Source organism: Lonchura striata, chromosome 3, assembly GCF_050655825.1.
Source record: "Lonchura striata isolate lonStrDom1 chromosome 3, ASM5065582v1, whole genome shotgun sequence".
NCBI lineage: Eukaryota > Metazoa > Chordata > Aves > Passeriformes > Estrildidae > Lonchura > Lonchura striata.
In genome coordinates this window covers 23,885,322-23,912,996 of record NC_140705.1, presented here as the reverse complement: position 1 = coordinate 23,912,996, position 27,675 = coordinate 23,885,322, and the positions used below count along the sequence as shown (strand labels likewise).

Below are 27,675 nucleotides of genomic sequence, written 5' to 3'. Positions count from 1 at the left end.
TGCTTTCTTGTAAGGTAAGACATGTCCATGCAGGAGTAGGAGAGCAATTCTTGTTTGCCTCTAAGCACTCACTTGGACACAAATCAGTTCAGAAGGCAAACAAGCAACATCCAGCACTTACATATGTTAACAAAATAGATGCATTTGTCAACTATACTGCCTTCCAACACAGCTGCTGCCTTGAGCTTTTTTCCTTGCCCACTGAGCAAGACAGCATCAATTCCCATCTTTTTCTTAGCATTCTAGGTTTTGCTATTTGCCACCAGACCTGCATCAGCACATTCATGTTAAGGCAGCTGGTGGGAGGCAGAGAAGAAGAGGATGTCATGGAGGAAGTCTCTGCTCAGATGCTATGGAAATGCAACAGAGATGGACCGCCAGACTCCAGGCAAGAGCACAAAGAAACAGCAGCAGCTGCCAGACAAGAGAGCAGAGTCCATGTGAAGCTGCAGGACAAGATCAGAAGACTCAAAAGTGCTTCCCCTACTTAGCTTATCTCTTCACTGTCAACAAAAAAAAATAAAAAATAGCTGGATCACCAGCCCAGGCTGAACCAAAACAAGTGTTCAAGCCTTTCCTCCATCAGAATATCTAGTTTGAAAAAATACTGGTTATCCTGTTTTCAGTAGGGGAGAGGAAAAAGGGAACACTTCCTCAGTTTGAGGGCAGAAGGGAAGGATCCTGCAATACAGATGACAAGCATACCTTGGAGAGCAGGTGGCTGAATTAAAAAGGAAAAGCACTGATGTGCAGGCACTGATACAAACAAGTGAGCTGAGCCTCAGACAGCAAAGCAAAGATTCTACATCCCACTTCAGCAAGATGGGCTGATCGATGCTCTGCAGGAAAGCTTCTGCCTATTCACCTGGCCCTCTAATTACTTGTTGAGTAAAATTTACCTATCACACAATGCATGTGGTGTCCTGAGGATGACCAAGGTCTCTAAAGAGACTTTCAATTGGGTTGTAAAGTGACTAAAACCAATAAATACTTCAAATAAAAAGCAGAAATATTAGATTGCCTGCAGCTGAAAGAAGGACAGTTAAATACCATTGTCATAGAGTTCTCCAAGCACTCTGAGAGCTAAAGACAAAACAAAATCTAAGTTTCTAAATTTGCAACTGTGATCCATTTTGAAAGAAGGAGAACTTAACAATAAGGGTCATGGAGCACTTGGGATACTGGTCTTCTAGAGATTGACTTCCGAAGTCTTGGATGCTGCTCAAACCTTGCACGGCAGTAATATTGTCTTTTCTCACACAGTGTAGTGATTATTGACATGCTTGTGAGGAACCATCTCTACTGTTATGGTAATCCTAAAGTAGCATATTTATCTTTGGTTAAACCTGTAATTATTTTCATATAAATGACAGCATATGGCAACTGTGTGGAGAGAAGATTTTGAAATGTAAATATCCTCATGTTGCAAAACTTGTGTCCTGAACAACCACACTATCAATACAGCCATAAACTTAGTTTAACCAGAAACTGCAAAAACAAGTAGCGACCAATATATCATGTACCCAGAATTCATTTCTAAGGTGAATTCATGAAATATGAACTGTATACATTAAACAAACAGTATTATTCTTATTGGCTATCATAGTAAAGAATTGTGTTGAGATTTTGCTATCAAGGATCATGCAGAGCCAAATACAGTTTAACAAGATGTGCCCACACACAGATTTCCTCAGTAGATGCCACAGCCAAACCCGTCACTCCTCAGTTCACAAAGTAACATACTTCAGCTGCACAGAGAGCTGAATCAGCAAACAGAACAGGAATAATCTATCTACCAATAAGATAAACAATTTAAGTCTCCCACTGCATTCACACTTGCATCTTTTCCACAGTCTTGAGTCTTGGGGCTTGGACATAACACCAAACTGCAAGGCTACAGACCACTCCCACAGAAGACCACACCACCTGAGTCTCCTTGCCTGCTGCCAGATGGAAAGTCACTACAGACAGTCAGTGCAAAACTGCCAGCAGAGCTACTACCCATGCTATGGGCTTGCATGACCAAGGCCTTGGTATACACGTTCAGTGGAAGCAAGAGGAGCAGCAGAAAAGCTGCCAGGCTTTGATCACAAATAGACAGCAACTCCCAGGTAGACACAGAAGTGCAAGAAGCTCCTCTTCTATAAAAGCAACAGAGTCAGCCTGCATCAGAGAAAGGGCTGGACAGCAGGACAGTTCAAATGGCACTCCTGAAGCTGAGAAGGATAGGAAGACCACTCCAGTGCCTAATTCCTACTATCCTAGCTCACAGTGATTTTCTTTTTACGCTAAAAGAGCTGAATGAAACAATCTGTCAATGGCTGTGAAAGGTGGAACATTAGGAACAAAAAAACTGGCTTCCACAGCACACCTGTTAAGAAAAAAGTGTGCAGGATATAAATTTATTTTGAATAAGAATACAACAATTAAATTAACACCTTCAGGAGCATGCCTTATCGTGACAAAAACACATCAGTGGAGCTTGGAGGATTTAGTATTTGTCAAAGGCAAACAATACCTTTTCTTGGAGAAGAGGGATACTAAAAAGGATTGCACCACCTCTGCAAGAACATAGCATACATGTATAGTATACATAATCCTGAATATCAGCATGCTAAATTAACTACAGAACTACATATAAATTAACTACAGAAACTTTATGCATTGCCCCTCCTGTCTAGAAGAAGCTACAGAACAAGAAAAGCCATTAACATTTTAAAAAACCCGGGATAGCAGGGCTCTAAGCTTTAAGAATTTGGCCTCCAGGGGTTGTGCAAGAAGAAAAGGGGGGATGGAGTCACTGAAGGAGTAGCATGGGTAGTAACCTTCGACAACTCACAGGTATCTGAAACACAGGGCATGCCTTTGGAAGAAAGGGAAGCTAAATGAAGTGCCAGTCGACACACCAGGAAAGATCTGCAGAAATTCGAGCACATCGTGACTGTGCTTAGAGCAAAACCTCCCCTTCCATCATGAGAGCAAAGACTCAATGTAAAGCACCTGAGCCCTACCCAAACTTTAGGGTCATCAAGCAATACTTCAGTGACCCAGTGTCTTCACAGAATTCACCCATTCTGATATGAGAATCCAAAAAGAGATTTAATCAACCCTGGCGAGTGTGAGGGAACCAGCAGTAGCTTCAGATACACAGCAGGTGAGTATCTATCTCAGAAGATTCCTCGGGGAACATGACTGAGTTTCAGACATGTTTTGCCAGCAAGTCAAAAGCTCAGGCGTGTACTGTTGAAATCCTACAAGTCTGTTTTCTTTAGCCTTATAATGAGTACATGAGCTTTTTGAACAACTTGATATCAAGAAGCAGAAATAAATTGCATTGCCAAATAACCTTCAAAGTGTTCACCATCACTATGCTGTTTTCTTAGCATAGCTTCTCTGCCTTCTTATTCCAGTCCTTGATTCATCCTTTCAACCTTAGCACAAATAACAGCCTCAGCCAGACTAGAAAAGCACAGTAGGGATGCTTCCTAGGAAAATCTGCATGAACACATGGGCTTTTCAGGGCATGAGAAATAGCATCACCATGCAAATATTCCAGGAAAAGTTTAAGAATATATGGCTGCTAGCCTTCCCAAATCCTTTTCCTTCTGCATCACCGAGACTATCCTTACCCTCCCCAGACTTCTCTCACATACACAGCAAGCATCAAATTTACATCTATTCAAGATTTTTTAGTTTTATTTCTTTGAAGGATTTTTGTAGTTCTAGATTCACTCATTAACCAAGAAACTACTTGAAGAATTAATTATTGTAGCACATTTTTAACATATATACTATGTCTTGAGCATTTTAAAACACCTGAGAATTTAAGAGAGACATTTCAAAGTTTCCCTATGGACCCTTCCCCCAAGAGTCTACAAAGCAAGGCTATTTATACAGCACATAATGCTGTATGGCACAGGTGTACAGTATATTTTTGATACCTCCAAAGATCAGCAGGGACCAATCCCTCCTCTAGATTCAGCACCTCATGGCTGCTCCAAGCACAGCTGGCCACTGCAGCTTGAGGAGCACCCAAGTCCACCCATATGACATACCCACCATCTCAAGTGGCTTCAAAGATCGTATGTTGGCCAAAGGGTTATAAAACAGGAGAAAGGAAGACATGTTACCATTTTATTATGGCAGAAATGGAAGTACTCTGTTTTTTCAAAACCCTTTCTTCCTTCTGTGATGAGAGGTTAAACTAGAAAAAGCTATTCCCGTGCAGAGAATATTAAATGAATTTATATCTGCATTTTTAAGCTCTTGAGAAAACAGAATGGCCAGAACTGAAGGCAATTAGTGCACCAAACCAGACAACTAGAACAACAAAAAACACAGAACAATGATCTCTTATTTCCCAAGCTCAGATGTCACCATTACACTTTCCTATTCATGCAGCATACTGCATTTTGAAAAGCAGGACTGTTTTTCTCTGCCTGAAAGGAATATGAAGAGTTCCTATTTTTTTTTTTCCCTAAGTAGTTTTGGGCAGTCAGAAAAGCAAAACCTTTTGGAGTGCAAACCACTGAACAGGACAAACCTGTGGCGGGTTTAGAATGAGACATGCTGGAGGGTGTATTCAAAATACAAAGCTAATAAATAAAAATACCGTAAATCTCAAAAACCTTTTGCGAGAATTCCCCCTGCAGCATCCCAGATGGTGTGTGTTTTGCCTTTTGATTTGGAGAACCATTAGACAATCATAAAAATGGCCAAACAGTGGAAAGTGAAACTAGTTATCTTCTGTCACAGCCCCCCTGCACCACACTGTACAGCGCATATTTAATTTGCACAGGGAAACGGTATCAGTCACCTTCTGCAATGAACCACAGAGAAAAGAAAGCAATGCAATAAAATGGGTAATTAACACTGAACCTTGGATATAGGAAAGGAACTGCTCCCTGCCACCTGCATTAGATCAACCTATCACTGGTAAAATACTTCCCTGTGCAGAAACTTCTAATGACACACGCATCTACCCAGCCATAAACATTCACACCATCTGCTCTTGTTACAGTTGAGTTCTCAAGCCAACTTCCAAGTCAGGCTGACAAGAGTTCACATGGCTCTGATCCACCAGCTCATTTCCAGCTAGTTATTCATTTGCAAAGAGAACTACGAAGCCAACAGAGGGTTTCTTTTTGTATAAAGTCTGTCACTGACAGCACCCAACTCAGCCAAACTCAGTAGCCAAATACCACATCAACTAATGTTCATGTATTTCTAAAATGTTTTAACTAATCTGTCTCTTTAGACTCTGGGGTTTTTTCCAGTTTTCCTCTCTTAAAAGGTTTTCCTAATGTACAGAAAATTATATGGTTCACAGAATTTTTTCAGCAATTGCCTGAAGACTCATCACGCTTCATCAATTATATTATCAGATAAAGATAGAATTTAAAGCACCAAACAAATAAAGGAAATATGCAATAGAAAGGTAAAGTACAAACAATATTCTTCAGTCACAAAGAGTCGATGTGAAGTTAAACCATCAAGAAAAAAAGGCTCCCTGTTACACTGTTTATTTTCTTGAATATTCAATTACAACCCTCATTTATTTACAAGGTTACACAACTTTGATCGCTCCCACCCCTTCCATCACAGCTGAGAGAGCATTTTGTGCACATCCACTGGATGTAAGGAAGTAAAAATAGCTGACAGTTGCTCTAATTTGCTAACACAGATTCACTCTTTTGAGATCACTGGGTCAAAAGACTGCTTAAAGGTGACCCACCAGCCCCTGAACTTCTTGTAGAACTAGTAAGTTCACCAGGCCACAGAAAAAAAAAGATGTTTTCCCTCCATCACAATGCAGGACAATATATGCAGCAAGCGTTGCAAGCAAACAATAAACCCATGTTGTTTCTAATGACACATTTTAGAAGATAGATTCTCCCAGCATTCTTTTCTGAATTTATCTTTGCAGTTGACAAACAGACTGATTCGTCTTCCAAAAGTACAACCAGAAATACCACCAATCTGCCTCTTGCTAATCCCAGGTAAAGAGCAGAGCAGAGATAAAGAACTGGACTTCTAACCCACAGGCAGTCCCTTTTTTAGGACAGAAAACAGGTTGTTTTTTTTCAGCTTCTTTTTTTTTTCTTTTTTTTTTTTCCATCTCTAAATACCAGGCATTTCAGAGAGCATGGGAAAAGAAGTCAACATTGTGATAGATACACATATGAAACTACCACATTTTTTAAACTGGAAAATAAAGCAGGCTCTCAGAAACACAAAACTACATTCAAGCACTATTTTATTATTGTATTTCTACCACAAGCTCCCCTCTGCTCTTTTCCTCCATCTCTCTAGAACTACAGGTAAATCAATGAATCAGACAACCAAGTGTTCTGTAGAACACAGATAACAATTTCTGAGATAGAAAAACCCTACTGCCACAGTTTTCTAGACCATGTCATAGGACAGTAGAGAATCAAACAAATTAACCTTGGAGCTTACCATTTCGAGACAAATCAAGTTCCACCAGCTGCATAAAATTTGCTATTTCTGGAGGGAGACGTTGGATTTCATTATCACTAAGTCCAAGTTTCCGTAACTTCACAAGCTGGAAGAAAGGCTGAAAGAAAGAAAAAACTACATTTCAGAAAATATTCACATAACTCACATATAGGCATGATAAATGATGAGGAATAACTGGAATTACTTTTAAAATGTGAGCTAGTTAAAACTATTGCATGGCATTAGTCATGCAGATCACCTTCACACCAGTACCAGAATGCACATTTTGTTTTAATTTTCACATGCAGACAAACTATAACCTGTATTTTAGCTAAAATGAAAATGTATGTAAAAAAAATCCATAAAACTTGCTGTTAAAAATCATTGCAGATAGACACTAGCAAAATGCAGAGTGCCAGCTTAAAGTCATTAATGGGGCAAGGCTACCAAGCACAGTAATTAAAAGCATCCTAATTACACACCAGCGCTCATTAGGAAGTTAATGCACAGGGAGACTTCTAAAGAACAAGATCCAGAAAACCAATGAAGAGGGGCTGACAAGGTCTTCACCGGTGAACACCAAAACCAGCTAGGTTACAGAACCAGCTCCCCCAGGCAGCCTTTCTTTACAGCCCCAAACACCCTCTGTTCTATGGCCCAGTTTCAGAAGGACTAATGAAAGCTGGGCAGCATTTCAGGTCTTCTTTGCTTGAGGGAAAACCTAGCCCAGCCCTGCCCACGTGAGAACACGGCACACAATGCAAGATGAGAACATTCCCTGACCCCAGCTATGGGCTCATGGGGTCTGGCAGCTCCCAAGACAAAATAACAATCAAACAGGCCAAGCTGAAAGTCAGGTCAACCTCAGGACTGGGAGCAGCTGGTGACCGAAAAGGGAACATTTAAAACCCATTGAGATGTAGGTATTGCTAAGAAAGTTGTGGAGCTCTTATCACAACTTTCCTTTCTTCCAGGCAGGGCTTTCAGAAGAGCGACTGCAAGTGGTGAGGATTTGTGCAGAATGAAATTACTTTACACACAAGTCATCCTGATCAAAACTGAACACACTCCTCCAATTCTGAGTGAGTTTTCTGCTCCTGGAGTACATAGGGAGTCTGACCCAGCAGCCAAATGCGTGCATCTCGCCCACTCACAGCATGTGTGCCTGCCTGCACCCCCCATGGTTTTGCTACCTTAGGGTAATTGGAGGATATTGTACATTTGGGATACCCACTTACATTTCATCACCTGCAATCCCTTCTAGGGAATTAGCACCTCTCTTTGAGTTTTTACTTTATTTAGGTGATGGAATATATGCTCTAAACATCACTCAGATATGATTTTGATACAAAAAGGGGCAGTAAGGCATCTTACTAGGACACGAGGCAAAAGCAGTTTCATCAATCTGTATTACAATCTTATTTGTAGGCTTTCAATCTTATTTTTAGTGTCTTGTGGTCAAGATCATAAATCAAGTTAAGTGCGAAGTTTTGCAGTTTTGCATCAGTCTTTCAGTATACACTGTTTCACATACAAATAAACCACAACTGAAACAAATGTGTTTTCCCTCAAAAACATGGGTTCCTTTTAGGGAATAAGAAAGATAGAGCTTTAAAAAGTTTATAAACACTCGACAGTAAAAGATGCACCAGATTTGAATGTGGAATTTCAAAGGCATTTTTGAGTCAGAATGACACTCCTCTACCCTCCCCCATATTAAAAGTGCTCTTTAACAGAGTTGAAATTTTAAGAGGAATGTAAAATCCTCTATAATTCCATATTTTTAACTCCCTAAAAACTTATATTCCAATTAAAACAGGCACAAATACTTTTTAATCCTTCATAGTCCTCGAAAGATTCATAACTGCATTTTCATATCATTACCATTCTTACTTTAAAAGAAATGTAGGCCTTTCTCTAAATATTTATTAAAATTACTAAACCAAGAATCTATCAGAAGCTTAGAAAAGCACTTAAAGACATCACAGGAGTACGCTCCACAGGAGAGATCCCAATCTGTCCTAACACTCAAAAATAAATACTTGCCAAAATGTGTTCCTCAAAGCAGTGTATAGCTGCTAAATTATATGACAGTTATAAATATTGATGTTCTCCTACAAATCTTATCTGAGCAACAGTTGTCCCTGACAGATATTCAATGGCATGTGAGCAAAGACAGAAGGAACATGGTTAAAAGACAGAGCAGTCATCCAAAACCTCCGAAGAGTTGGATATCCTCAGGAAGGTTTGAGGCACTCACAGTACCACGTGTCAATGCAGTTTGTATTTATTAAATGTGCAGAGCACGAGTGCAACAAGTAATATTACACAGTATTTAAAGACATTCCTGTTTCTTCAGCTGACTACTACTTAAAAGAAAAATTAACTGGAAGCTTTATTTTCTTCCTGCATAACAATTTTTAATGAATAACACCATTTCCTAGATAAAATCAAACTGCAGTTACATGAATGGCATTTCTTTGAACTAATGGCTTGGGTTTTTTTCCTTTAAATTACAGAACTCAATCACTCTTGCATGTTTAATGCATCCTACTCTCATTTTGGTAACTGTTCTCCCTTTATCTAAGGCACATCATTAGTGCTCTGAAGCACTGCTGGAGAGGCAATCAACTCCTTTTGGCCATACATGTTTTACCTTCCAAAAGAGCCACAAAGGGAATGAAGGGAAAACAGGGAACAACAAGAATTAAAAGCTTACTCAATAAGAGTTCAACAAACATAAACATGTGTGTGTATATATATATATATATATATATATATATATATATATATATATGTATAGATGTGTATAAATACCTGTGATTTTTAAAATACATGCCAAGAAACATGTTCCTAATTTGATGTATCTAACACAGTTCTGTCTCTATTTGATAAGCTCTAACATGATTCAAAGTGCAATGGGGCTGTTGGCCAGAGCAGTATAGCCACCCAGCACGCTCTAATAGCTGGTTTTGATTGCAGACCCAATGCCTCTATGAGTATCTTGGCAACACTTGTAATGCTGTTTAGTTTAGTCAGCCTAATTAATAGTGCCTCAATGAGAAAAATAATGCCATGAGCATGAGCACTGAAGTAGCCTACAACTTGCTATTTAGCAACAGTTCCTGACCCTCAGCTGAAGCTTTTCCTTCTATCAAAGAATTTATAGAGGTTTCTATTCTATGGATTTTCTAAGAATATACATCTTGAAAGATCCCTTCACTCACTGGAAAACTAACCAAGACTCTCTCACTGAGACATGTATTTTAAAAAAAATTCAGTCTGACAAAATTGGGTCGACATCAGCCAACAGAAGGAAAAAAAGTAACAGATAAGTGCATGACTCACTGAAAGGTTTAAACAGACAGTGTGATCCCAGAGCCCTCATTTTTTATGCCTTTTTTTTTAAGAATACTGCTACAACTGGCACTCAATTCTAGGAAAAAAAAAAAATTTATATTTGAGCCAAACTAGTAGGATATTGTCTTCCGTGCAAGTGACCAAGAAAACATGTCTCCAGGTTTCTTTCAATGGTTCTCTTCCAAAACAAAAAATATTCATGCCTGAGAATTTGCCCTGAAAATTCAGCACCTTAGCTGATGGGAATTAAAAAGCATAAATGGAAATACATGAAAACAATAAACAATTGAAGTAAAACACATAGGAGGAAACAAAGACCTATTTGCAGCTAATGTTGTTAAGCAGAGGAGCAACATTTCAGCATCATCTGAGCTACTAGAGCCTTTGCGGTGCTAGAGACATGTCACACTCCAAACTCATCTGGCACAGGTAGCATAGCTAAATGTTTACTGTGTTAAGCAAAACATTTCTATAAAAAAGCTACTACTAGCAGCAAAGAGAATTAAAAATTAGAACCTTTACTAATTCTCACAATGGGCTAGCATAAGCAGTAGAAATTGGAATGAGATGTAAAGGAGAAAGAAAATTGCAAATTAATTTGTTCCATGGTTACATACATACCAAATAGGATGAGGGTTTGGTGGTTTTTTGCTTCTGGTTTGGTTTGGTTTTTTTTGCAGGCACTTGAGCTGTTGCTCAAGATTAAGACAAGATTAAGAATTTGTAAGCATTTGCTCTTATGTCAGATTTCCCTCAGATGCCAATATGGATTTTCCACATACACATGCTGCCTCAGCTTTCTAGCTTCTTCAGGCAATTACGTTGTTATATGAAAATGAATTAAGTAAGCTAAAAGACAGTATGTTATTAGATTCTGTTTCTTAAGTACTTCTGTTGCTTAATAATATATTTATTTCACCTGTTTTCCAAACTTACAAATGACCAACTAAAGACTATCTGTGCTTTAGAATTAAGTAGTACATAGTAATTTAAACACAGTTTAACTTCTAAATGCATTCTTATTTCAAATCTTATTTTAGGCTCCAGTTTCTTCTCTCACATTGTAAACAAAAATCAATGGGGACACCATTTCATTTGTTTATTTCCAATTACCAGCTATGTATCCTCCTTTGGTCATCAGATAAGGGAAATTACAGCAAATCCTTCCCCACACTTTTTATACTGCTTCAGAAAGATCTTTTTCTGAGGTCTTTCTTCAGGAAAACACAAGAGGTAATTTTGCTAAGCAAAGCAGTGAACAAGAGATAAGGCATCAAACCCACGAAACAACCTTGCGACACAGCTGCTCCCCAACAAGGTCCCTAGCCCCTTGCTTTTGGCCCCTAGAAGTTACCATTTTGTCTGCACTGTTGCAAGGCTTCAGTGAGAGCAGAGGAAGCCCAACTCATTTTAGGTGAACACACTGCTTGGTGGTCAGGACACCATAAGGAAAATAAGGATTAAATCCCATAGTGAAGCAGCACCACTGAATTCAAGCATTCAGCTTCCTTGGAATGGGTTTCATAACCAGGCTCCGGCACAAGCATACATTCACATCCCCCATCTGCCTGAAGGGCACAGGCGAAGAGGGAAGGGCGAGCTTTTCCTCATTCCTCTCCAATCCACTTCTGTCAAAGTCATCAACAGAAAGGTCTTTGACAAACTAGAAAGGCCTTTGGTCACTCAGTGCTAAGGATTGCTAAGGAGACAGGACACTCAGTGCCCTATACTCACCAACCGGTGGGATTTCAAATATCACTTCTACTCCAGCCAGCCAGTGGACATCCCAGTCTGGAGCTCTCAGCAAGTTGTAATGCACTCTGCACTCCACTCCAGCCTCAAGACATCATCCTCAGTCAAAATCCCCAAGTAACTTGTGAGCAAAAACTCCTTCTAGGATGCGATCCTGTACATCTGTCTTAAAATCCAACCCAGAGGCTTCTGCCAGTAGCACGGGTGGGAGCGCTGAAGAAAACCAGCAAGAGCACAGAAAACGGACACCTTTCTCACAGAAGCACATCCAAACTAGCTGCACAATAAAATGCTGAGGAAGCTGAATCCTACTCTGGATTCATGAAGTGTGAAAAGAGATCTCAGCCGACTCCAGTAAAGCCAAGCATGGGCATTATCAGTTTGGCATCTCCCACAAAGCCTGCTAGCAACATCAGGACCCCACAAATCACTGTCTGCTTTCATCTGAGAGCGAGGACATCTGGCAAAGGCAACAGGGTTTCACAAATATGGATCCCACGTAATCCTTTGGGCAGAACACACTTTAATTTTCAAATAAAATACTTCCTGAGATACTGAAACAATGCCTGAGGGCGGGACAAACTCACAGTGCAGGACAGCAGGGTCATGCAATTGATGACTCTGCATCAAAGAAGCAGCTGATGGACTTCCTCTGGAGCCATGAAGAGATGCAGCAGCAGCTGGTGATGGACAGCAGCACACAGACCTCTGCCTGCCTGTCTTGTGGCAGGCTGGCAAATGAACAACCACTCCATGCAGCTGAGGTCTCTAATTCTGTCTTCACATGTGCCATGAGCAAAACCAGAACTATTATATGTATTTGGCACGATGAAAGATTGTTTCACACACCCAGTCATGTATGCAGAATATATTCAAGCTATTGTTCTGGTCCTGCAACATTCTACTACCAACTTTGTCATCATGAATATTAATGAAAGACATCATGGAGATGGACATTTAAGCAGGAGTCCATACAAAACATTAACAAAATTATTAGATTTTACAACAAGATAAAAATATTAATGAAACATCATCATGGGCACATATCCTAAACAAAACCAGATGCTACAACCACTGTCTCTCACTCCAATGGGTACTTGAAATGAAAGCCGAAAAGAAAGATCAGCCAGGCAAGAAGGGCTGTGGTGGAAGGCCTATAGAAAACAGAGCAAAAATTATACCAATGCCTCACTGAAGCTAGGATTCAGCATTGACCTGCTATGCTTCTGACACCTCATTTTCAAAGCATTTGCTATTTTCTGAACCACTGACAAGGATGGGCCAATTGCAGGTCCTACTCTCAGTTGTTACTATTCCTTTTAAAAGACAAATAGGGGACTATCCACTCTGAAAAACCAATACATTGCAGCACTGAATCAAAATGCTGTGGTGCCAAGCAATGCATTGACCAGGCTGTTTCCTACTGTTCCTGGCAGACAAGGATTTACTTTCTCTTTTATGTCAATTAAGCAGAGGCAGTAAAGGTTAAAGAGCACTCCATGCTAGAGCTTTTTGTTACACCACAGTGGTGAGAGGGATTACCTCTGCCTTTAAGAGAAGCCAGAAAACATCCACTACAATGAAATACAGATTGATTGTACTTAAATGCATTTGCCATTTGGAGGAAAAGAAAAAAAAACAACCAAAGCCCACATTAATCTCTCTAATGAATTTCTAGCATGCATTTTTCCAGTATACAAGACTGTTGGCAGGAGGCAATGTCTTTTTTTTTCTAGACCAACTAATATAATTAGAAAAATAACTATCTATAATCATAAAATGTATTTTAGAAGTACAGACATATAATCTCTGCCCACAAACCTTGTCTCACCTATGTACATCACAAAGAGAAGGGAATGCTACCAGTTTACTACAACAGTACACACTAAAAAAAAGTTAAAGGTATTGAAACATAACTATTTCATTATTTTCAACTCAGGTCAAAAATCAGTAGAGCTGAGCTGTTACTACAAAAAACTGCCATTAAAAAATATTTCAAATCAAGCAAACTTCAAAAATCTTCTGAACAATTGCAGGGACGATAATGACTTTCCTTTGGGAAACAGCAGACTAAGTTCTTCCTCTGCTTCCATCAGACTGTGGTCTTTCATATTTGATGTCAAAAGGTAAAGTATTTCTTCAAGTCCTATGCTATACTAGGAGGAGAAAACCTAGACATACTTATCTAGTTTAAACTTTGTAGCCTTCAACTTTATGTTTAGAGGTATGCTAATAAAGGGATACAATGTTGCTTCTCTACAAACTATTATGGATTTTGCTAATTCAAGCATATACTGCATGATAGTACTAATCGACTATAGCCACAACAGGTTACAAAAGGTAATATATTCTCAAGATACTGATGTTCTTAGCAAGTATTTTAAGTAGCATTTGTCTGAAGAAATTCTTGAACTTTCAATAAAACTACTTTTACTGTGTGTATGCAGTCTGCTTCATCTTCACCCAGTGGCACAGTTCTCTCTCTGACACTAACTGTAAATACATGCTTGTTCAAATCATACAGTGGTATTTCTTTAAGGATTTGCAGCAAGATGTGCAAAAACACCATGACACTATCAAGGTAGTAAGTAAATCAATGAAACATCTGAGGCTGAATAAACCTTGAAAATTCAATTTGTATCAATAAAAACACCCAAGTTAAAGACGGCCAAAATCTTTGATAAGCCCTATACAGAATCATAAAATAGGTGAGGTTGGAAGGGGCTCTAGAAATCACCTAGTGCACCCCCTGCTCAAAGCATGGGTCACCTAGAGAAGGTCACCTAGGCCACATTCAGTCAGGTTTACAACATCTTCATGAACAGAGATTGCACAAGCTCTCTGAACAACCCATGCCAGTGTTTGGCCATCCTCACAGTAAAAAAGTATTTTCATATTTCAGACAGTTCCCTGTGTTTCAGCCTTTGCCCACTGCCTCTTGTAAGGTCATGGGGCACCCCAAGCAAGGTTTCATGCTGATTAATATGTATTTATATACAACCATAGCCTTTTTCTTCTCAAGGCTTAAGTATTCTATTCTGGCTGCTTTAGCCTTCTCTCCTGAGAGATGCTCCAAGCCCTTAACAGCCTTTATGGCCCCTACAGTGTATGTCCAGTATGTCCATGTCTCTTCTTTTGGGATACCCAGCACTAGACAAAGCACTCCAGGTCTGTTTCCCCAAAGCTAGGCAGAGGACAAGGATCACCTGCTGGCAATGTTTTCTGTTACACAGCCCAGGATACTGTTGGCTCTCTCTGTCATGAAGGAGCATTGCTGGCTGACAGACAACTTGTCCACCAGGTTACCCAGGGCCTTTTACTGGAAAACTGTTTTCCAAATGGTTGGCCCTCAGCCTGTACTGGAGAATTGGGTTATTTCTCTCCAGTGGAGGTGTATTTCTCTTTACTGAACATCATGAGATTCCTCTCTGCCCATTTCTCCAGCATCTCCCTGTCCTGCTGAATGGCAGCATAAACATCTTTTTTACCAGCCTCTTCCAAGGAGAATCCTAAACATACCAAAGTTTGTTTTCTCAAGATGCTGTTTATGTCCTGTTCCTTCCTCTCAGAACCCAGAACTCCACTACCTCATGGTCACTACAGCCAAGGTGGCAAGGTCAGTACAGCTACTTGCAACCCTGATCTTCACATCTCAACCTGCCTTTCCTTGTTTTTAAGTATGAGGTCCAACAGATCACCTCTGTCCATTAAATCTTTGAGCACCTGTGTTAGGAAGCCACCAAAGCACTTCAGAAAACTCCTGGATTGCTTATGTCCTGATGTGTTATCCCATAAGCTGTCATGTCGTTCAAGACCCATGTGAGGGCCTGAGCCTGCAAACATGAGACTACTTCAGAAGAAGGGCTCTACTACTTCATCCTGATCAAGCAGTCTACAGCAGACACCCAAAACAATGTCATCTACTAATCCCAAACTGCTCTCAGCTGGCCCATCATCCATCCCAAAGAAAAACTTCACAAATCCCTGCTTGCTGTCTCATCCGAAGGGCAACTCCCCATCCCTGCCTTCCTGGCCTGTCCTTAAAGAGCCTGTCTTCATCCACTGCAGCACTCCAGCCATGTGAGGTATGCCACCACATCTTTCCAAACCCAAGGAGATCTATGCATTCAATAAAAGGAAATAAAGTTCCTATAGATGTACAACTTAAGCAGCCATAAACATGACTTTAAAGAGAGGTACAATATGATAATCATGTCTTTCCACAGATTACTGGCCACTGACCAAACAAGTGTCTTTCAGGCTTATGGTTGCATAATGATAGAAACAATGATAGAACACTGAAACTCAGTCCAGAACAGGTTTTTTCCTGATACAAAGGTATGGAATGGGAAGAACAGAGGGACTGTTTCTTAAGGAGCTTTCACATGACTTTGGTAAGATAACAGCACCCTGGATTTCAACACCACACATAACAAAGATACCGACGGTGCTGAATGCCAAGCAGCAGCAGAACAGCAGCATCTCTAACAAAGAAACTGGGGCACATGAAGAGGGCCAGGATTTAAACAGGTCTCTTGGAAAAAGGGTCTCACATCTACCTAGTAACTCTAACTTTAGTATATAACACCAAGAAGAAAAATTACAGATGAGAGATATCATTAGTAAGCTCAGAGATGTGAAATGATTCAGTGAAATGATTCAGTGCTGCACTACATTTGGTTTACAAACACTACATAAAAATCATTCCCCAAAGGAAACAAAGAAACACTTCCTCAGACTCTTAGGCTAAACTAAGTGCATAGAAAAAATTTCAATTTTTATTTTTTTTTTCCACCAAGTTTTTCCATAAACAACATCTGCTAGAAGTATCATGGGAAAGTGGTCTTTATTCTTTGAGTTAAAGAACTGAGCAGCAGCAAGACAAAACAGCAGCAAAACACAAGTTATAAGCTATTTCCACCATCCACCAATGTAAAGAATGCTGTGATTTAATACAAAGGCCAAAATATAATACTGTATTCAAGGGTTCCTTAGATTATTTTATTTCTTTGAAAAAAGAAATATACAGGGATTCAGTTTTCTACAGTAAATATGAATCACAGAGAAATTAAGCTGACAGGGTGTGTTTGCCCTTAAATTCTAATGTACAGGAGTAGAAAACACCATTTCATCAGCTACAGACTGATTTATAGAATTGAAAGCTTTTTACTTTTATCTGATGCTTTTCATTAGAAAAGCTATTGAAATGCATCATGCAGAATATGTTATTTTCTTCTATCAAAGCAATTTGCCAGAAAGCCTACTCTTCAGTGAAGAATAGTTTTTGACGTGCAGCAAATTATATACTGCACATTACAGCCTGAGTTCAAAAATTCCTCAAGTCTTCATTCCCACGGAAAATAAAAACACAATGAGTTTAGGAAAAAACCACACAAACTAGATTTTTAAGTTGCTCTATGCACACTGGCAACCACTTTTTTTTTTCCCCAATAAAATCAGATATACAAAAGTATCAACAGAAGGCACACGGGATCCAACACAGGAGAAGAAATTATTGAAGTAAGTTAAGAGCTACACTTTACCACCAACCCTATACATCGCCCATCCTTTTCAGACCAAAGAGTGCAGCTCTTTAATTTGTCTTGTGAAACAGAAGTGGCGAGAAGCATGCTGACAGCTAGAAATTGGTGTTCTGTGGGAAAACAGCCACATCTGCTGAGAAAGGCTTCAGAGAGACTTAACATTATTGTGGAAAACCACCAGCAGCTTAATAGTATACAGCTTGCTCCTCCAGCACATCCCACCAGGCTGGCTTATCCTGCAAGAAGGGCAAGAGCAGAGGAGGGAACCTGGGAAGCAGCAGAAAGGAAGGGGAAAGAGCAGTGTACAAAGGAAAGATATGTTTGTAAGGGCAGTCAAGAACCCACCACAGAAGGGATAGGTGAGGAAGCAAAGCACCAACAACAGACGGCAGACAGAGCTCTTTAGGTTGGAGGAAATAAGAAAGATCCTGGAACACGAAGGATGGGGGAGGATGGGAAAGTATGAACATGCAGGGTGAGGAGTCTGAGACATCAGTGGTAAAGACAGAAAAAGGTCACTATCAGCATAAGTTCTGCATCGTGTAACTGGGGAATGGAGTGAAGAAGGGATCCAAGAATCCAGCAGAGCAGCTAAGGAAACCTTGACAAAGATTCACTTACGGACATGAGAAACCAAATGTGCAGCAGCAAAATTATATAAAAAACCTTTAAGTTACTCTACAAACAAAAATTATTACCTTGTATTCTTGAAATGCTGTTAGATACAACTTGGTGAAAAAAAGATATTTGCAAGGAAAAGGGGGCCAGAGAACAGTTCTTTTTCTGGTCCACATATTAATGCACAAGGAAGCAAACATGGGAAAGAGTAGAAATAACAGGGGCAATGACATCCATCTCTCTCTGCTTCTCAGACATTTCCTTTCAGGTGTTTTCCAGATTAACCCTTCCCACCCTCTCCCCTTAGAAAAAGGTGAAGAAGTCTACCATGCATTTTGGTCAGCATACAAAAATAAAACTAGCGAAGTAATTCCCTCAACATGATTCAAGTGTATTCTTTGTTTCTCCCAAGGATATTTCACATGACTCTTATAACAGACAATTCAGCAACAGTGCTGAGTCCTGCTAGTCATTTTCCTTCAAGACACTACAACAATTCTCTAAGTTGCCTTCCATATTTTGAAAGGATTTTTATGTGTGTTTCATCTGTTTAACATTAACACCCTAACATATGCCACATTCTACTAGCTTATTCTAGAATAAGAGAGGTTTCAAGTATGCTACAAAAGACTGCAAATTAAACAAAGCCAAGGACTAGTTCTGTATCTCAAAATGGAGATTTTAGGATGGATTAGTATGTATTCTCTAACTGGTGCATTGGATCAAACCAACCAAAGAACACCTTTTATTGCTACTTGATAGAATGGGGGCAGAGAGAACCGGGGGGGGGGGGGGGGGGGAAGCGTGTGCATCCAACACAAATTGCCTCATCAGCTTGAGAGAAATGCAGCAGGTCCACATATTTCATCATGCCACCTGCTGATATTTATCTCCCTCAGAAAGCTTTACACTTGAAGGGATGAAGAGAAGAGCGTTTTTCATCTTTCATCTCAGCCCATGTAGGATTCCCCCAATCGTGCTCAGAGCGGGGCCAGGGGATTCCTACACACAAGTGGATGAAAAGTGGATATCTAGAAATAAAGCCATCATCACTGTCTGACTTGTAGCCATGGCAAAGTTGGTAAAAGAACTCACCAGTATCTACTCAATTTCAGAGAAGCATTACAAGACCTGTAATGTAAAATACCTTTCAGACCACAGCTGCCCACAGTGGGAACACGAATCCGAACTACCTGTGTGCACAATGAAGAGCTGAGCAGCAGAGTCAGGGTTTCCTCCTCCATCCATGGCAACTTCTGCTGCAAGTTTAAAGGGCAATTCTTCTTCACTGTGCCAAGGTGAGGCTTTACAGCAGCAATTTCCTAAGGGGCATCACAACCATTTCAGCAACACAAACACCTTATCAGTGCTGAAGGATTATTTTATGGCATAGGCACAGCCCACAGGTGATTCACCGGGAATTGGCACAGATCACTGTGAACTTCAGGACTTCATCAAGCACTGAAAAACACCTAACTAACCAGCCACTGAGAATCATACAATTCTCCTGACTTGTTTTGGCCTCAACTCAGCCCAATCTAGCTTGATTTTGTATTACTGCCTTTATGTATGTAGAGAAGAAACTTAATGGAGCTCAGACTAATATAATGAATTACACTAAATTAAGGATGTAACAACCACTTTTATCTATGCTGACCTAACAGTTTGTTAATTACACACTCTGATGATTTCCCCCATGTTTTCTCTACCAGAGGTATGGTCTACCCCAGCTTTTTGCACTGATTACCAATTTTGTATGTGTACTTCGCATTGACACTACCCTTTAAATATAACAGGAATGAGCAATATATGCTGTAGCTACTTTCCACTAAGAGATCTTCCATTATTCTCCTCAACCAGATTTCTAGAGGAGAACTTTAAGAACTATCTATCTGCTGGTAGAAAAGTTGAACAGGGCTCTTCCCATCAGTTTCACCTTCAATAAATTAGTTTCCCATTCAGAACTGCAGCTCTATTTTTGTACCTAAGAATCCTGCAGAGTCGACAGTTATATGAGCGATGGCACTATATTCCATTTATTACAAATCAATAATAAGGAACTGACAAGAAAAGTTCATAGGTTTGTGCAGGAAGCCCCAATAAAAATGCCTCCCTGCATTGCTGACAAGGCACAAAGTACTTAGGAGAGATACAAGTATATTTCTGTGGTTGTATTTCATCAGATTCCTCCTAGTCCAGCTAAAAACCCACAAACATATTCCTACAGTATATTTAGGCACTCCTGTAACATGATCCATGCACATTAAAAAAAAAAAAAAAGAAAAAAAACTACAAAAATAACCTTTTTTCTAACTTCATTTTCTGCTTGATTCCACCACAATGCCAAGGAGCTTAGGTTGGTTTATGGACCTTTTTAACCCCCTCAGCTATTTCTTACAGGCATGGGATGCAATGCAAAACCACATGTAACTATTGGGGAAAAAATGGTCTTTTTAAGCAACACATGGCAAAAAGCTATTTCATATATTATGGTTCAAGGAATAGAAGAGAACCAATAAACGGTTGCACTCTATTTACAGAAATTAATACCATATAACACCATGAACAGACATCATCTTTTACATTTGTACACAGCAACCAGTTGGTGGTGAATTTATTCTTTTTTTAAAAAATCAGAGAGCCATGGGTGTCAATGGGATTTTAGTCACACACACATTAAATACCCCTGTAATGTGATGTGTACAAGCCTGAAAGCCAACACTAAAAACAAAGGTCTAGTACAAAGGGACTCCTGAGTTTGGTCTGTGCACAAAGCCAGCAAAAACAGCTGGAAGTAAAAATAGCATCCACACACAAGCTATGCAAACCAGTTTTGCTCTACTTCAGAAGGATAAAGAGTTCAGTCATAACAAGATGCAACCTTGTGCCTAGGTTTTTCAAAAGAAAAAGCCAAATTTAACACATCGGTTCAACTGAATATTTTTACTACTGTCTGAAGGAAAACCTAGCCACCACAATTACTCTTACCATGTAGGGCTGAAAAAAAGAGTGTATGTGAGTGCACTGAATTTCAAAAAGGAAAAGCTAAGGCTGTTTAAGTCTGGGTATGAACAGAGAAACTTTCATTCAGGTACAAACAAAGGTGCTTTTGAAAAATTTTCTGGCTAGTGAGTTCAGTTTCTTGGACTCCAAGTTAGTAAGTGTCCACATAGCTTTAAGATGTAGCTTCCAGTAACACTTCCCGTGTCAAACTCTACCAATCACAACTCACAACGGCTTCTGAATTGTCCAAAGTTTAAAGAATAAACACGGGGAAAAAAGCCCGTGGGTCCTCAATTCAGAAGTCGAGCGTGCCTCCCACTCCCTCTGCATCTGTGGAGCCGCAGTGCTTTCGCTGCAATCACTCTGATGGAGTTCCTCTGGCAAAATCTGCAAGTGCCACCTGGAGAAGCACATTGGTAGGTGCCACTTCAAAGTCTCAAAACCACGTTGAATTTAAAGTGAATTCACCTTTGACAAGAATACCAAAAATATAGTATGCATAAAAGTCTGAGTACAAGCTTCTAGTGAGAAGTAAAACATTGACAACTGCGCGGGACTTAGACTCTCGTGTTTTGCACAACAAAGTTTCCAGGAGTAGAAGGCAGAAACGGGAACGCGGTTATCTGCTGGAGGGTTTTGGTTTTCCCATGTACGGAGCAGATAGTATCTACCGAAAGGGGAAAAAAGGGGAGGGCCGAATACCCTCCAAGGTCTCGTAATTCCGATGACGTGCGTGTTAATCACAATATACACTCATGTCCTGCGACTTGCGGCACCAACCCCCCTGCCCTCCAACAGGACCTGTCCTGCCGTAAGACGCCGATCTCCAGGTTTTGCTCGAGAAAGCCATTTCCCATCCAACTCCGGGGAAACGCTAACCTGAAACTCTGGCTCTTCCTTTAACTCCAAGGGCTGCTACCACAGACCCACGGCCCCAGGAGCCCCTCGCCGCCGCCTCGGTGCGGGCGCGGACCGGGAGCTCGGCGGGCACCTGCCGGGGCAGCTCACCTGCCCCCCCCGCTGCCACTCCCGCTCACCTTGGGCAGCTCGCGGAGCTGGTTGGCGTCCAGCAGGAGCTCCTCCAGGCTGCGGCTGTAGCGGTAGATCTCCTCGGGCACGGCGGCCAGCGAGCAGTGCCGCTTGTCGATGGACTCCACATGGCGGTTGCACCGCCACAGGGGGATGCAGTGGAACATCGCCCCGCCGCCGGGGGCCGCGGGGCGGGCGCCGCCGCTCACCGCCGCCCGCTCCTCGCCGCGGGCCGCGGGAGCCGCTGCCCGCTCCGCCGCCGCGCAGCGCGGGTCCCGGCGAGCCAGCGGCCGCCAGCCGCATCCAGCGCGCCGCCGCCACCGGCGGGAAGCGGCCCCGGGCGAGCGCGGCGGCCCCGGGAGAACAATGGGCGGGAGCCGGAGCGGGGCGGAACCGGGGGCGTCCCCCTAGTGCCTCTCGGCGGGCCGCTGCCCTCCCCGCAGGGGCATCGCGGGGCGCCGAGCGCAGCGCTGCCGGCCACCGCCGCGCATTCCCGCGCCTGACCCGGAACACGGGCGGCCGCTCCCGCTCCCCCTCCTCTCCTCCCCCGTCCCGGCTGACATCAGCGGGGCCGGGCCCTGCCGCCCTGCCCCGCCCCGGGCCCGGACCCGGCCCGCCGCTCGCACCCCTCCCGCCCCGGCGCCGCCTCGCCCCGGGCAGCCGGGGGCAGGCTCCTGCACAACTTTCTGCCAAGGGAGAAAAAAAGCGGCGCCAGCACGGAGCTTCCCCGGCTGGAAGCTCACCGTGCTGCCCGGGCAGCGGGGCTCGCTTCGCACCCCTCCGCCGGGGAGCCCGGCAGGCGCGGCTCCCGCAGCAGCCGCCCCGGGCGGGCTCTGCCCGCGCCCCGCACCGGCGCTGTCCGCAATCGCTGGGAGTGCCGCGGAGCGCTTTGGGACGCTCGTTTTACCGACTCTGGGACATGCCGATCCATACCTGAAGCGCCCGGGAACACCGAGCGGGAGCGTGCGCAGACCCTGCTCACAGTTTCTTTTCAATTGTTAGAACGCTGTCTGGAAAGTAACACAAAATGTATAGAACGCACTCTAGGTACATGGCCATAAGTAATGCTTTCTCTCTCAAATTGCATTGGTCTAACATAAAAAAAAAAAAAAAAAAGAAAAAATATATAATATCCTCAAGGCTTTCTGAAATATGTTGGTTTTGGTTTTTTTAAATCCATTTTGAAAAGGGCAATCGTTAGGTCACAAGGGTTAACAAAGACAAATACAGCGGCCCCTGTCCGCTGGCTCTGGGCTCCGGCAGTCCCACTCCACAACCCTGTGAGTGGGGCGATGTGCTCCTGAGCTCCGATGGCAAAACAGTCTTAGAGGATCTCGTCTTTCTGGTTGCATAATAGCAATTTTGTAATCTACACAGCAACACAAAATACCTCTGAAAACAGGCAATTAACATCAGCGTTGTTCTTGAAATATTGCTTATTTCTTGCATAATTATTATTGGGTGCAGATACAGGAATAGGGGAGTGGGGTTTATTGTAATCATCTCTGTTCTTCAATCTCTGCATGGTACCAACAATACTTAATCTTACAAAGTTGCAATGTATTTATTGTTGGGTTGTTAAATCAGCTGATAAATCTTACAAGCTGCACTTGTTAAATTTCTGTGGGAATTAGAGTGATCTGCCTGTTTTTTGGTTTTAAAAAGGACATTTTAGGTGCTTGCATGCTGTTACTCTTTGCAGACCTACAAAACAAGAAACCTTAAAAATGTTAACTTTTTCTTATAAATATCTTTTTTAAATAGCTGTCAGAATCAATAGTTTCTTCCTTCCATCAATAAATTCAGTAATTACAAAAGAGCATCCATAAATGTATTCACATGTGGTCGGACACAGAGCAGGCACACACCAGCACTCCCGAGCCTTCCCAGCCCTGCAGCAGGAGTTAGATAACTTCGAGAGGACAAAATCAAACCAACCTGTTGTGTGTTGGCAGAGCTTGGCAAAGTCAGCGATGCAGGAAAAGAGCTTGGCAAAGACAGCGATGCCCAGCAGATTTCAGATGTGGAGATGAGGAGCACCATCTCCATCACAATTAGCGAGTGGTCCCAGCCAGGGCCAGTCAGGCATTTCAGATGAACTTCTTGCAGTGGCTGGTGCAACTGGTCCTCCCTGATGCCAGGCAGAGGAGCTAGGTTCAGAAAATCAATCTTCTCATGGCAGCTCCAACCCAAGATTTAACACTGAAGGTATTGAACCAGATGCAAGGAACATGGAGGCTCAGCAGAAATCAACTGAACAAATATTGAGGCAGATATAAGACTCAAACTGTTCACAAGCCTTTGTGACCAACTGAGATTTGTTGCCAAGATTGCTTTGCCTAAATTCAGTGACTTCTGTTCCTGGGGAACCCTCTGAAGAAGTGATACTACAGAGGAACCATTCAGCAGGGCACATGAACAAGGGAGGGCTACTGCTTACTACCCTCAGTTTACCTAGGACATGCAATACTACAAAGGACTACATCATGGGGATGGGATAAATCAAAGCATATGAAGCTGGAGAACAACGTGACTTCCTTAATTGCCGAAAAGAAGGATGAACACACTGACTCCTAGACTCCAGCTGTAAAGAACAGACTGGTCAGTGGCATCTAAGGACCTCATATCCATCTTCTGCTTGTCTGGAAGCATCCACATTGTCCCACAGCTGACTCTGACAACAGGCAAGAGCTCTAGCAGTGGCCTCAGTGGAAAGCATCTTATGCTGCTCTCTGTCTCACCATCCTTTGTGCCATTTGGGAGAAACACCCAGCATCCCCTCCAGACAAAGAGGACTTCAGATCCCAGCACTAAACTGATTGTCTCAGATGCTTGTAAACAGCTTAAACCTTTCTTCCATGACATGGACATAAAATCTGACAGGAGATGTCACTTCTGCAGATGCTGTCATGTGTCTCATGACTAGGCCTCACTGTGACAAGTCTGGGCAGTAACAGGAGGGTGACTGACAATTGGGTGAGTCTGTGTACTTTAATGAAGAATGAGTCAAACTATTTGCACGTTTCTCATGAGTCTCAGGGACTCCAGGGGACAGAGTGATGGCAAGATAGCTTAATAACTTATTTATGAGATCTACCTTCACCAGCTGACACTCAATACAAGGATAAAGATCTTTCCCTTCTCTAAGGTGGACAGCTACTGTCATAGAATCTTTGATAAAATCTTTGGAAGCTTAGGAAATTAATTCAGTGCCAGTGCCCCTGGCCCACTGCAGAGGTGAAGATATAGCCTGAAGCTATGGTGTGGAAATAGACATTGAAGAAGTCAAAAGGCAAACCAGTGCCATTCTTAAGGAAATGGTATTCTCACAGCAGAAAGCAACATCCCAAGCAAGCACACTTGTTCAGCTTTGGTCAGTGTACTAAGTTACTGGTGTGTGTAGTTCTTCTGCACTAGGAAATAGCAGCAATAAAAGACCTTCCCTAAATGAAGAAATCTCATATTGGAACAAGTTTTGGTGGGAGAGGTCTTGAAAAAAGGCTAAGAAAAAAGAATTGCTATACAATACAGTGACTAGAACCTATAGCCAGGCATTCAAGTTGTGCAAAAGAAGAGGCCAGCAAGTTGCCAGGATTCATAACACATACCTGACAACCTTATTACTTGGGGCAACTGTGCCCCCCGCGGGTCAGTGCAGTGTTGCGCTCTCTGATAGAAGTAGTCCTGCTGCATTACACATTTCCACAGCCAGCTAAGGTGTGGTTCACATGCAGAAGGAATTAAGGTGTGCTGGTCTCACAGTCCTGCAGGAGGATTACCTAGTTCCAGCTGCCATTTGATAAGAGAAGTAGAGCCACTATCTCTTCTGCAGGAGGAGTAAATGAGTGTGGGGAGCAGCTCTGTGCTTCTTTCCCAGCTGACTGCTTTCTTCAGCTTTGTGCAGACAAGGTCAGACCTCTAACACCTCTGATTCAGAGGGGAACAGATTAAGTCTGCTCTCACTGTGAGATCAGTTCACATATTTTGCTGCTATTCGCACTGTGATCAGGGAACCCACATCAGGGTTTGTGACAGTCATTGTTGCCCCTGTTAAATGGCGTTAAGGTGCTCATAAACAAAGGTTGCTGCTGGTTATTTGCAGGACATACACAGCAGGAGGTGAGCAAACTCTGCTGCATGGCATTGCCAGTAGAGCTGTGTTGAGTGCAAGAGATCACCCTGCTAAACAGTTCAGTGCTTCCAGAACTCTCTGTTGGGAATGACACCAGGGGTACCAGTTATACACACAGTCACTTCACAGTTAAAACTTGGGAAACTGGTCCTGACCAAAAAAATTAATGTCTTAAGTCCATCAAAGTAAGAGCCATCCTTCAGTCACTACCAGCCTGTTCTGGGCATATATCCAAGAGCTTCAGTGCTGAAAATCTCAATTTCTCTTACTAGATACCATCATCCTCTGTGATCCTGAACAAAAAATTAGGTCTCTGTGACTTATTAAGAACTCAGACAATGAAATGTGAAATACAGGCTGGACTGATCTCAGGAGTGTTCCTGGAAGTTATGGTTTGGAAGAAGCAAGAGCAAGGTCATGCTGTAGCTCTCCCTCCTCAGCACAGCTCAGACAGAATTGCTTTCTAGCTTGTCAAAAGGCAATTCAAGCAAAGAACACCAAGTATCAAGTCGAGATTCTTATAAAAAGGCCTAGAGCAAAGATATCCATGGGCTTGAGTGAGTGCAGAGGAGGTTAGTGCTGCTACAAAGAAAGCAGTAATACTCAGAACAATCAGAATTTAATAGTAATGCACATTGTGGGATAGAGAGAAAACATAAAGAATGGATAGAAATAGGTTTTGCATCAGCATAGTTTAAGTAATTCATAAAGGTCATTGTTCAAAATCCACTTAACACTAGGAAAAGTACAATGACTAACTATAAAAAAAAAAAAAAAACCAAAAAAAAAAAAACACAAAAAAACCCCGAAAACCAAAACAACCTCACACAGATAAAATGAAAATAAAGCAGACCAAGTTCCTGAAGTCTCTTTCTGCATTCAGGACTTCTTCCTCCCCCCAGATTTCTAAGCCTTGCTATAAAGAGATACGGCAACATAGCAAGGAGAATCCAGGGTAAAACAAGAGTTTGAAGACAGAAAGACCCAAGTACTATAGATAAGAGGACTAGATTTAGTGGAAAATTATTTAACTAGCACCAGATTTCTGCTGGAAGATTAATTCTCTAGCATCTCTGAGCAAATTAAACAGGAATATTACTGAACCTACTGTATTACAGCCTGCAGAGCTGCTGAGAGCCAGCCCCGGCAGGGTGCTGGAGGTAATTAGCACTGACATACTTCTCTTTGCTCAGTTTTGCTGGCTGATGACTCTGGTCTCATTTGTTCTTCGTTTCTATGTAAATTGTTTGGAGGAGGGCTGTAAAAACAGCAGGTAGATGTGACTGTAAAGTGTTCCCATACTGATTACACAGCTACAGTTACAAATTATGGTTTAATCATCACAGGTACCACTACATCTACAAGGTTTTCATATGCTTAGAATAACTTATCGAGGATCACATAATGTATTACTGGTACAAAGGCACAGCTAAGAGCCACAATGAATTATTATAGCCATAATATCAAGCTGAAGCGGCACACGCTTGCGGCAGCGTATTTCACACGTTCACTGTGTTTTTAGAGTGTTATAAATAGCAATCACTGTGAGCAGAAGTTGTAGCATCTCCTATCCTCTCCACCCCCACCACCAAACAAATCACTCGTGTTAACGTCAGCTTTTATTTGAACACAATGAGCTGTAATCACATGAGGTCTTACTTTGATTTAATCCTTCTTGCCTCGGTTTGGTTTGTAAGGAGTGGCCAGTCGTATGTGGTTGCATTGTATCCAGTAGTTTCATATTTCACACCAACTTTCAAGGGCTGACACCCTCATCTT

The 27,675-nt window shown here is 41.9% G+C and overlaps 2 protein-coding genes across 5 annotated transcripts in view; both read right to left on the bottom strand.

The window, feature by feature from the left end:
* The window catches only part of LRRC1 (leucine rich repeat containing 1), a 69,935-nt gene extending 47,934 nt beyond the window's left edge, over nt 1–22,001 (bottom strand). The window contains exons 1-2 of the mRNA XM_021551257.4: nt 21,773–22,001; nt 6,460–6,577 (exon numbers count right to left, since the gene is read on the bottom strand). Of these exons, the coding sequence (XP_021406932.1) occupies nt 6,460–6,577; nt 21,773–21,931 (277 nt within the window). The 5' untranslated portion in view covers nt 21,932–22,001. The remainder of the gene's footprint in view (nt 1–6,459; nt 6,578–21,772) is intronic.
* A 444-nt stretch (nt 22,002–22,445) lies between these two features.
* The window catches only part of LOC110482197 (elongin-A), a 46,678-nt gene continuing 41,448 nt past the window's right edge, over nt 22,446–27,675 (bottom strand). For 2 of the 4 annotated variants that reach the window (XM_085574654.1, XM_085574650.1), the window contains exon 11: nt 27,213–27,675. Coding sequence is in view for 2 of the 4 variants with exons in the window: in XM_085574650.1 (XP_085430776.1) it covers nt 27,653–27,675 (23 nt within the window). In the remaining 2 variants the exon portion in view is untranslated. Of the gene's footprint in view, nt 23,896–27,212 lie in introns of those variants that run through there. The other 2 variants (XM_085574649.1, XM_085574655.1) reach the window with 2 other exon arrangements.